This window comes from Streptopelia decaocto, assembly GCF_964273445.1.
Source record: "Streptopelia decaocto genome assembly, chromosome: 7".
NCBI lineage: Eukaryota > Metazoa > Chordata > Aves > Columbiformes > Columbidae > Streptopelia > Streptopelia decaocto.
In genome coordinates, this window is record NC_138661.1 from 50,053,519 (window position 1) to 50,065,635 (window position 12,117).

At 47.3% G+C, this 12,117-nt stretch overlaps 1 protein-coding gene across 1 annotated transcript in view; it reads left to right on the forward strand.

Moving 5' to 3' along the window:
• CRACR2B (calcium release activated channel regulator 2B) overlaps positions 1-12,117 on the forward strand; it is a 46,633-nt gene that overhangs the window by 22,221 nt on the left and 12,295 nt on the right. Inside the window, exons 5-11 of the mRNA XM_082059154.1 lie at positions 370-516; positions 2,690-2,780; positions 2,911-3,003; positions 6,417-6,604; positions 7,309-7,380; positions 7,795-7,849; positions 11,980-12,059. Of these exons, the coding sequence (XP_081915280.1) occupies positions 370-516; positions 2,690-2,780; positions 2,911-3,003; positions 6,417-6,604; positions 7,309-7,380; positions 7,795-7,849; positions 11,980-12,059 (726 nt within the window). The remainder of the gene's footprint in view (positions 1-369; positions 517-2,689; positions 2,781-2,910; positions 3,004-6,416; positions 6,605-7,308; positions 7,381-7,794; positions 7,850-11,979; positions 12,060-12,117) is intronic.

The window sequence follows — 12,117 nt, forward strand, 5'->3', positions numbered from 1 at the left end:
GGGCTATAACATTTTTCTGCCTGACCACAGCTCACAGCAAATTTGCTGAATGTTCATCAATTTGAGTCTTGGTTTAGACACCAAATGTGTTATTGCTGAATACTTGGAAAATAATCATTCCAGGTTTGCTTCCTAGGTTACTTTACTTTTCTTTTCCTCTTTCAGGCAGCTTCCTTTATTTTAACCTTGCAGTAAATCTCACTCCACGTGCACGCTCTGTCACCATCCAACTTCCCTCTTTGCTGTGATGGTGTAATGGAGGTCATCACAGGAGAAGGGCAGTTTGTCTATCCCAAGTCCATGTTGGAGTTGGTATATCAGTCCATAAGATGACATTTGCTTTCCTTCTCTCTTGTATGCTTGCTTCAGTCCACGTGAGATTCGGGACCTCTGGGCTCGGCTACGAAAGGAGCGTCCGGAGCTCTTATCTAATTTTGAAGAGTTTCTGTTGCGTGTTTCATCATACGTGAGGGAGGTCAATCATGAGAAGGAGTCTATGGAACAGGCATTGAAGCGGTAAGGAGAACATCATGGCCATTTGCTTTTAGGAACCAGCTGATGCTTGGATGCTTCCTCAAATTTAAGGAGAGATTGGGTTACAGGACACAGAGATTTTTCTTGCTGTATTAAAGGACTCTTTATCTTGATCTGATCCACGTGGGTTTGTTTTGCATCACTTCCCACTCATAATGTTTGGTCTGGTTAAAATCCCACTCGAAGCCTGTGCTGGGTCAGCCAAGATAGGGTTAATGTCCACAGGTAGCTGGGGGGATGACACAGCCAGGACAGCTGACCCAAAACTATCAAAAGGAATATTCCATACCATAGAAGGTCATGCTCAGTTATAAAAGGGGGGTTGGCCGGGGGGACCCTCTCTCTTTCTTGCTGCTGGGAGTGTGGCTGTCTGGAATGCTCTCGGTTCTCTCTGGACCGTGTGGTTCAGGGCTATTGTGTTTCAGGCATGAGCTGCTGTCCCGGGTTGGGGAGGGGGAGAAGGTTACTGCATGGGCTGTGGTTGGGAATCCACAATTGCCGCTTCAGAAAAGGCGAATGATGATACTGGGTGGATGATTACCACATGGTGAGAGACTGCGCTGTGTATCTATTGCTTTGTATATTCTTTCAGTATTATTGTTATTGTGGTGTTTGTTTGTTTCCCTTTATTTGCTCTTCTGTTAAACTGTTCTTAACCCAGCCCACGAGTTTTGCCTCTTCATAGAATCATTCTGGTTGGAAGAAACCCTCAAGATCATTGAGTCCAACCATAACCTAAATCTAGCACTAAACCATGTCCCTAAGAACCTTGTCTATTTAAACACCTCCAGGGAAGTGACTCCACCACTTCCCTGGGCAGCCTGTTCCAAGGCGTGACAACCCTTTCCATGAAGAATTTTTTACTAATATCCAGTCTGAACCTTTCCTGGTGCAACCTGAGGCCATTTCCTCTCATGCTGTCTCTTTCTACTTGGGAGAAGAGACCAACACCCTCCATGCTCCTTTCAGATAGTTGTAGAGAGTGATCTCCCCTCAGCCTCCTTTTCTCCAGGCTAAACAGCCCCAGTTCCCTCAGCTGCTCCTCATCACACTCTTGCTCCAGGCCCCTCATCAGCTTTGTCGCCCTCCTCTGCACTCTCTCCAGCACCTCAATGTTCTCCTTATGATGAGGAGCCCAAAATTGAACACAAGTATTCTAGGTGCAGTCTCACCAGGACTGAGTGCAGTGGCACGGTCACTTCCCTAGTCCTGCTGGCCACACTATTCCTGATACAAGCCAGGATGCTGTTGGCCTTTTTGGCTACCTGGGCACACTGCTGGCTCATGTTGTTCAACACTCCCAAATCCTTTTCCACCAGGCAGCTTTCCAGCCACTCTTCCCTGAGCCTGTAGCACTGCCTGGGCTTGTTGTGACCCAAGTGCAGGACTTGGCACTTGGCCTCACACAATTGACCTCAGCCCAACTATCCAGCTGGTCCAGGTCCCTCTGTATGGCCTTCCTACCCTCCAGGAGATCAACACTCCCACCCAATTTGGTGTCATCTGCAAATTTACTAAGGGTGCACTCAGTCACCTCATTCAAATCACTAATAAAGAGATTAAGCAGAACTGGCCTCAGTACTGAGCCCTGGGGAATGCCACTTGTTACCGGCCACCAACTGGATTTGGCTCCATTCACCACAACTCTTTTGGCCCAGCCATCCAGCCAGTTCTTTACCCAGTGAAGAGTACACCCATCCAGGCCATAAGCTGCCAGCTTCTCCAGGAGGATGCTGTGGGATATGGTGTCAAAGGCTTTACTGAAGTCTAAGTACACAACATCTACTAAGTGGGTCACCTTGTTATAGAAGGAGATCAGGCTGGTCAAGCAGGGACCTGCCTTTCATAAACCCATGCTGTCTGGGCCTGATTGCTTCGTTGTCTTGTGTGTGCCACATGATGGCACTCAGGATGATCTGTTCCATGACCTTCCCCTGCACTGATTTCCTGATTCTTCTCCCCATCCTGCTGGGGGCGGGGCAGGGGTGAGTGAGAGGTATGTGGTTTTATAATAGTTGTTGGCTGGGGTGAGCTGCGGCTAAACTACGACAATGCCTTACGATTGTTAGTGGGAATCTGTTTCCACTCTCCTCTCCTGTTCTCTTCCTGTATTCTCTTTCTCTCTCCTGACCTGTGTGCACTCTGCCTTTTGTAGGAAGGAGACAGACCATGACCGAGAAGTCAGGTGCCTTTATGAAGAAATGGAGCAACAGATCAAAGCAGAAAGGGAGAGGCTGATCTGCCAGGTACTTCATCTCCCTTGGCTGACGTCAGACTTTCTCTGGTCTGAAGCAGAGGTAGTGACTCATGTGGCCAAAGAACAGCTCTTACCATGCTGGGTGTTGCATGCACAGCTGCATATCTTTACCTCTGCAGGAAGCACTGAGACGTGACAGGAGTAACTTGCTCCAGAAGGAACTGTGCAGCAAAGAGCAGGAGCTGGAGAAAATCCTCTGCCACCAGAAGAAGGTAACAGGACCCAAATCCTTTCTATAGTAGCATGTCTCTTTCTGCTGTCTTTCTGCTAAGGTCTTGTCTGATGGAGAATGGTTTTCATCTGCTGAGGGCTGCTACTAGCAAATCTGGTACTAGTCAGTCTAGCTCTCTCCTGTCTCTGGAGGTGTTGAAGTGGTTTGTCAAGTGATTGGTTTGTCTTCAACTGTAAGGTCTTCATGTGAATGTTTTGGCCATGCATTTTCTTATCTGCTGTGTTTTCTTTTGGCACAGTCTTCCTATCAGTTTTACAGTAACTATTTGACAAGGAAGATGGGGTAAAAATTTGGAAGTTTTGAGTTTGGAACCTTTTGTGGACATAAAAGAGCCGAATTTCTCTAATTTGTGTTTTCTGGCTGCTCCAAAATAACACAGAGTGAGCAGTTCTGTGACACTTAGAGCTGTACCTACTGTATATTTGCATTTCAGCACTTACTGACATACTGATTAATCAGTCACAGAAACAAGCAAAGTGGAAACTTCCCTTTAGCCTACTGGCCCTGGCATGGATGTTTGTGTGGGATTGTCCATTCTGGATGTCTTTTTCCTTTCTGTCTGAAGAACTGAGACCCACACAGAAACAAGTCATGGGAGGTACCTGTAAGATTCTGGTGACTGGGTGGATCCAAGTTGGATACCTAGCTGTGATGTAGATGAAACAGGACTTCTCTGAAATCATCAGCTCCTTGTGCAGCAGCTGGAAAAGCCAGCAAAACATAGGTGCCATCAGGAAGGATATTGAGAATAAGACAGAGGATGTAATTTTCCTGCTGCCCACACCCTTGATATGCCTCAATTGATGTGTGCAGTTCTGGTCTCTTCTAACTCCACTGTGTCCTTCTTGAGTATGAAGTTATAGAGAACTAATATGATTGGAGCATCTAAATGGAGCATCTACCTTAGGAAGAGAAACAAGGAAAGCTTAGACTTGATTTTGCAGAGGAAGAGTCTGAAGGAAGATATAAGTGAGCTTTATGGACTTGGGAAGGTGGTGGATAAGGTTCATATAGAACTGTTATTCCCCAAATCCTGCAATAGCAAAGATGAGGGATACTCAGTGAGACCAGTATGAATTTTAAATAGAAGAACATACTTCTTTACATAGAGATTAGTGCTGAGCAGTTCAAAAACAGATTGGACAAACAAATGGACAACATGCTCGCAAATGTTTATTAAAAGGAGGAACAGTCAGGGATGTGGCCTCTATCATCCCTAGTCTGGGGACCATATATGCTGGGGATGTATGAAAGGAATGGACCATAGTTGGGTGTCCAGGCATGCTCTTCCTACGTAGCATCTCCTCTTGTCATGGGCCAAGGCAGAGTACTGAGCTACATGGACACTTATTCTTACTTGATTGGTCATTTCTGATGTTCTTAGCTTAGTACAAGCCTCAGAGTTACATGGATAATCAGGTCCCTCTTGTGGTGTAAGACCAGTATTGTGATCATGCTATTCTATGGTGTTGCTTTCAAGTACAGACAACAAACAAAAAGCTGTGATAGAGATTTCTTAAGGAGGGGCATGTGTGCTTTACTTGAAGCCTGTGCCATGGCTTATTGAAAGATCCAGGGGCTGTGGGCAGAGGTTTCTGGTTTTTAGTCTCAACTCCACTGCTGAGCATATGTGGTCATGCTCAAATTTTCCCAGGAAGTCTGCAGACAAAGCTGGATGTGACTTGTGCATGTAGCCTCAGCGAGGAGAGACATGGGGCTTGTGTTTCAGGAAACCTAGGAAAGGTCAGCTCTGTTCACTCCTGCTCATGACTGCTGTATGCGTGTGCTGGCAAAGAGCAGGGTAGCAAGAAAAAAAACCACTTCATCTTGTGCCACAGTGTCCCGCTTTACTTTCTCTTTGAGAGTCTATCTGAAGGTGCAGAATAGAATCGTAGAATCATTTTGGTTGGAAGAGATCCTAAAGATCATCAAGTCCAACTATAACCTAAATCTAGCACTGTACCATGTCCCCAAGAGCCTCATCTTTACGCCTTTTAAACATCTTCAGGGGTGGTGACTCCACCACTTCCCTCGGCAGCCTGTTCCACTGCTTCACAACCCCTTCTGTGAAGAAATTTTTGCTAATGTCCAATCTGAACCTTCCCTGGTGCAACTTGAGGCTGTTTCTTCTTGTCCTATCACTTGCTGCTTGGGAAAAGAGACCAACACCCTTCATGCTACAACCTCCTTTCAGGTAGTTGTAGACAGCAGTAAGGTCTCCCCTCAGCCTCCTTTTCTCCAGGCTAAACCGCCCCAGTTTGCTCAGCTGCTTCTCATAAGACTTGTACTCCAGGCCTCTCACCAGCCTTGTCACTGGTGGCAAGAAGTTGTCACACATGGTATTTAAAGGGCTAGCCTTGCCTCTGTGCTCAACACTTTTGGGAACTTTTAGGAATTGTGATCTCCTGTCCTGTATTCTGCTTGTGGTGCTGTCTCTAACACAACCATCTAGCCTTGAACCTTGTGGAAGCTGACTCTGCTACCTACTCTGCTGGTCAGAACTGGTTCCTGGTGCTCTCCTTTGGTTGGAAGCATGGATTGTATAACTTCATTTTGGTGATGTAAGTTCTCAGGTAATTACCACAATTTCTGCATAGCACCAGCTTCAGCACAGGGCCTTGGTTAGCTGGTATGGCTGGGTAGATACTGAAGTGTCAGTATGATCCTTCTCGAGATGCCCTACTTGTCATCTGAGATGGGCAGGTTCGACTGCTGCATCTGTCTTTGACTCTTTCCCAGACTACACCAAACATTTGTGAGGAATCACGTCACTGGTTGAGTACATGACAGCAGGCTTTGAACTTCCCAAATCAGGCTTGTTAATTGTGCTGGGGTCATGCTGTCTAGAGCAACTGTGCCCCAATGGCATTTAAACAGCATCTCTAGCCTGAGGTTCTGTCTCCAACAGTAGTAAAGGCCACCCAATCACTTGACTTTCTAGATGTACTGTGAGATACCCCTAGCACCTCAATATATCCCCCTTTCAGCTGCTATGGGCTCAGGAAGCTCCCAAACTAAAGGATACGTTTCAACAACTCTGCTTAATAAGTCCCAACAGACACACCCCTGCCTGTACCCAAATTTTTCCAGTCTTCCTTTGACCCTCATTTGTACTCTGATTTCTACAGTTCCCGATAGCAGCAAGCTCCTCATGCTGCCTGAAGTGCTTCCTCAGCTGTGCCTAATTGCATTGCTTGCTCCCCACTGCTGGCATGATGCGAAATAATTGCTTCCAATTCACCTTCTCGATGCCACTGGTGGTCCTGTAGACCTCAGTTGTGTTTACTTCCGTTCCACCTCATTGTTTACATCTGCCTTTTCAGCCTGTTTTTACAGGCATGATTGTAGCACAAACCCCTTCCTCTCTTGTGTTTAACCTCTCCTCTATTGCAGCTGGAACGTCAGCTACAGTCTCTGAACTCAGAGCAACTAGAGACCCGTGTGCAGAATGAAAGGCTCCGACACCTGAATGAAAACCTGCTGGAAGAGCTGGAGAAAAGCAAATGGGAGCTGGAGGTAGTGAAGGGGCAATTACAGAAGCTCCAGAAAGAGGCCCAGCTTGAGCAAGAGCAGAAAGACAGGTGGGAATGGGCAGGGACCCAGGCAGGGGTGGTCAAGGGTGAAGAGGAAGAGTGGGCAAGAGGAAAGGTGGGCAAGTATTTGATGAAAATGGGTCTCTAATTAGAACCTTGGTCTCATCAGAGGATTGCTTGTCTCTTCTTGAGGAAAAGAAATAACATCCTAGTGGTCTTATGGGCCTAAACAGGGAGTGATATTGTTACCTCCCACCTGTTTTTAGTGGGAAATGAATATGTTCATTGATATTTGGCTGTAAAAGCACTGTAAAAGATATAGGTATTCCTCAGTTTAAGGAGTCTTCTGCTCCATGTGTTTTCCAGTTCACCATTGCCTCCATGGAGTTCCTACAGATACTCTTCTAGTCACTTGCATTCCTGGTTTTGGGCTTAATCTAACAATACTTAGCTGAAACACTGGGATGTTTCAGATCCAGATGGCAGTGAGCATCCTTCCCATCTCTAGAAGCTGTGGAAACTGGAGTGTAAAAGGAGAAAATGAGTTGCCTGCCCTCACGTTGGAGGAGAGCAGGAGAGCTGGAGTACAACCCAGCCACCCTAGCTCCTGTGGCAGTGCTGCTTCATTTGAATCCTCCTAGCACAGAGCAGGCCCTTACTGTTGAGAGTATGAGGAGTGTCTCTGGGAAGGGGATCTTAGTATTTCCTCTCCTATTAATTTATTTCCAATTTTAAAAATCCCCTTTGCCCAGGGATGTGTATAGAGTCTCCAAGAACATGCGGAAAGAGAAACAAAGCCTCCTTCGGCAGCTGGAGCTCCTCAGGTAAGAACAGAGCTGGGGGAGATGCTGAGCTTTTATGCACGTAAGGGGCTGAGGTTTCAGCACTGTGCTTGTTTCTCCCACAGAAAGCTATAGGAGTGTATTCAAGCTGTGCTCAGACACTGCTTGTTTTTCTAGGTCCAGACAGAGTTGTGCAATCTGGCTAACTCTGGCAGAGTATAGGCTGTGTTATTTCACCAAGTAATCCCTCCACTGGAGGAATTTAGTCCTTCCTGCTAAGGGGACCATGTGGAGCCCATTACCTGAGCTGTGATACATGGAAATCCCAACATGTCTGGCAATAAATAACATATTTTTCTGTGTCCCAAGCTCCCTTTCTGTTCTAGCTTTCAAATGTTGGTCTTTATTTCTGATGAGTACTTCATTGTGTCTCTCCTGTGTCTTCCTTTGGAACAGAGAGATGAACAAGAAACTTCGAGATGAGCGAGATGCTTTTGAAGCCAAGAAGCTGGTTAGTCTAAGAAAGAAAATCCTAATTCCCAACCACCCTCCTTTCATCTGCTGCTGTTGCTGTCACCACTCAGGGGCCTGTCACTTCCACGGGGGACAATGACCTGAGTTCACGAGGCCTGATGTGGTGCTTAATACAGACTTCACAGCACCTCTCTGCCCATGCTAGAGATGAGCTGCTCTGGTTGCTATTGCCAACTGCCTGGGTTTAACCCAAGGCATGTTAGCTTGTGACTGTCACGCAGCACCATGCAGGGCTGCAGTGGGTGCTGCCTGCTGCACACATGGGGTCTGTGCGTTGTGACAGACACCGGGCACATGCAAGGAGGGGAGTGAAGCTGCATGCATCCCTGGAGCTGGGTGGTGAGGAAGAAGATGGATTCCCAGATGTGCTGCCAGCTGACTGGGGGTGGAGGGGCATAGGAGGGTTTCAGAGTTTCTCTGAGTTTGTAGCAGATGTTTTCAGATGTTCATGTGGGGCAGTTCCCCATTCGTGTGAACTCTGCTGGGGTGGAGGTGCAACAGTGAGCCTTGTGTCAAAGAGCTAGGAGAAAGCAGGGGCCCTCTGACATCTGGAAGAGTCTACTCCATCTCTGGCCTTGCCCAGTCTCCAAGATAAGTATGAATATGTGATCTTATTATTTTTTCATGAAAAAGTCTTTGTGTTGCCAAATGTCACCGGCAAGGCTGCTCTGCACTATTCTTGGACCCCTCCCTGCCACCATGTGTCTTTCCCTGCTCTGCCACCATGCCCCACTTGAAGATCTGGAAGTAGCTGTCTGGCAGTGAGGGTAGGCAGTGGTAGGCCGTGAGAGATTTTTCTGGTTGGTGCATAAGGGAACATGGAAGGAAGCACATGGATGATGCCCAGCTAGGGGGTGGGATACCCTGCTAGGGGAGAGGCTGGAGTTCTCCAAGTGGAGCAGCAACTGTGTAAAATAACTTCAATAACTGTTTTGGATGGAGGTGAGGTGTGTGTGCATGTGCTTTGCTGTGTGTGTTTCTGAAATCTGAAGGAATTTTTTTTTATATACATATATTTTTAAAGCTGCTAAGTGTGCACGTGCACCAGAGCTCCCTGCTCCTTCGTAGAAAGGTAATAAACACAGTCACTCTGTAGCAGAGTTCAGTGCAAGCAGGCAAAGAAAGTGGTTTGTTCTCTGCTTTCTGTGTATAGTGCTTCATCAGCTTCTGGGTTCCTGTGGGTGGGATGGGTGGCCCGTGGAGACCACAGTTCATGTATGTGCCTCTGTGTGTGCAAAGCTTGTCTGCTTCTCCTCTGTTCTCCTCTTCTTTTACGCCACTAGGACCTGCTCAGGGCTGCTCTGAAACGTGACAGTCACAGTTGCTCTCTTAAGAGCATAGCAGAGAGAGTCACAGTACAGAGGAGCCACTTTCTTCTCTCTGTGCTGGCAGTAGGGAGGGGGCAGCAGGGTGAACTCCTCCTACCGTCATTGCTCATCTGACAAGCCTGGATCACGCTGAGCAGATGAAGCCTATATTGCAATAATGTGTTTTCCTGGGTCAGCCGGGACATCTTGTTGGCCACTCTCATTTCAGTCCACCACAGGAAAGCAGGGCTCCAGGGGGTTGCAGAGATGCTGCTATCGTCATACACCTGCAGAAGATCTGCTCTCCAGCCTGTCACACTGTAAGGGGTAGAGAAAATAGCAGCGCTTCCCTGCAGCAGCAGAAAGAAGAGTCTAGACTTCTGATGGGGATCCTTAGTGTGTGACAGACTCTTAGCCTCTGCCAGAGGCTCTTACTGCTTTTACAGGCTTAAAAAGAAACCCAAGGCCTTGATACCCTCTGTTAGTGCTGGGAAGAGTTGTGTTATTTCTGTGAAATGAAGGTGTGAACAGTTGTTCTTTCATAGCTCGGAAGGAGGAGTTGGGCTATACGTGGCTCATAGCCACCCAGCTGCTGCTCCTTTGCACTTCTGAGTGCCCAGCGTAATACCTTGCTCTTCATAAGAGGTTTGGCCTTGCTGGGGCAGACAGACCCTAGCCCCACTGTGCTGTGGGGTGCTGTTTTGCCCCAGTGTCAAGGTCATAGATAACAATGTGTGGCTGTTTCTACCTGTGTGCAAACTACTGCTGGGTGTTTTTAAAGCCCAGGGGTAGTGAGTTCAGTTTCACACCCATGACCCATCTAGCTATGGAGTTATGCTTGCATGCTGTATGTTGACAGTGCAAATTTCATGTCTGCTCACCATGAAGAGTGTTTTGGGAGTTTGACTGCATTGCACGTGTATTTGTATTTCACTGATAAACCAGAATTTTTTTCTGTCCCACTGATAAGCTAGAAACTTTCCCATCCAAAATGCTTGTACGTGTGCTGCTGTTGTGGAATCCTTGCAATCGTGTGTTTTACAGCTGTGATGTCATGTCTGTCTCTTTACCATGCCAGTGAAAAGCCAAATGTTACACAAACGTGGCAGGCCAATAAAGCATGGCAGAACCAATGGCAAAACATGCCCCATTGTTTCTCATTTCTTACCCAGGTACGTACTCTGCAGGCTGTTTCCTCCTCAGGTAGGGTGGTTCCATAGCAGATTGCCTGGGAGGCCATTTGCACTGCAGGTGGCTTGAAGGTCATGACTCAGCTCCCATGGGCTATAACACGATTTCCTTGTTCCTGTGTGTCTAGAGAATGCCCTTGAGTGAACCTGCTCATACCCTGAAAACTGCCTCATCCATCCTCACTGGACAACCACTGGTTGGCTGAACCACAGCCAGATGTCAGTATTGACCAAAAGAGTCACTGTGCACTCGGGGGTCCTTCGCCTTAGTAGGCATGCGCTCCATAGTTGTGTGCCTCTCAGTGTTGGATTGCTTCTGTGGCTGGAGCTTCTCCTGAACACCAGTTTTATAAATAAAAAATGGTTGGTTTTTTTTTTTTACCTCAAAGTTCCTAGTTGGGTGAGGTCCTTTGTGGAATCCAGAGTGTCTCCTTTTGTAGGCTTCATTATGGTAAAGGTGTCCTGGGAGTTCTCTCCAACAGACCAGCTTTTTAATTTTTTGCCTTTTAAAATAAGCCAGGGGTTATTAAACAAATAGTCTTCATAGTCCTCCCCTGGGCCATGGGCAGCACAAAGGAAGAGCTATCCAGATCTGCCTGCAGATGGTCAGTTCAAAACTGCTGCCAGAGGCAGATCTGGCAGGCTACAAACACTTCTTTCCCCACTTTTACCTCCAGAAATAACTTGTGTGGATGTGTCAGAAATCTCCAGACTTATGGAGCAAGCACACCTCCCTTTCCTTCAATGCTGAGGTGGTGGGTACCTTGCCACATTGTCTCTCACTTCGTATTTTGTGTGTGCAGCCAGAGCAATTAGTCCATTTGGGAGTGGGGAGGGCTATGCTTTAGCGTGGCATTTGGAGGAGCTGGCAGGTCAATCCTCTCTCTGACACAGGCTCTCCTGCATGATCTCAGGCAAGCTGCTCATCTTTGGCTCTGCTGGGGATGACAAAGCTGCTGTACGGGGCAAAGAGGGTTGCAAGGGGAGTTGTCTTGCTTTCTCCTTTTCTGGGGAGTTGTTAAACACTGGTTGTAGGAAGTGTGTAGTCTGAGGTAAGTGGGAGGAAAGCATGGAGAGGGGCATTCATGTATAGCGGAGCATGTGCATGAGAGGTGGTCCTTTGTTCTTATGGTGCATGTGCACCTCTGGGTGAGTACCAGTGGAGGAGGAGGGTACTACTGCCTTCTGAGGAAGGGGCAATTGGTCTGTCCCACAAAACATCAGCATAGTAAGAAGGCAGGTGGGGAAATAAGAGATTCAGCTGTGAAACCAAGTGGAGAACAAGCCACAGAAATAAAAGGAAGGCTGGCTAAAGGAAGAGTTCAGTTTGAGGCACCATGAGTTTTGATGGATTTTGTTGCAAATGGGAGAGCAGCAATAGTAATGCCTTCTTGCATGAGTTAAATGAGCTGAACTGAGAAAAGCAAGCGCTGTGCTCACCTGTGTTCAAGCCTGCTAGCAGGGTACTATTGCTGCATGGTGTGGGGCTGCCAGGGCTCTGGTATTGCCTTCCTGAAGCAATCTGCATGGGTGGCAAGTGGTTAAACTAGGGCTAGTCAGGTTCCTGGATCCTAATCACATTCTTCATCCCTTTTCTCTTCAAATTCTAGGCACCTCAGAGCAGAAAGCTCCTGTTGAAGAAAGGGTCAGTGCTAGGCAGTTACCTGATGGATGACAAGCTGGTCAGACGGTTAGATGGGCATCTGTGTTGTGTTTGTGGTGTCAGTCTGTGCCCACTGGAGTATCCT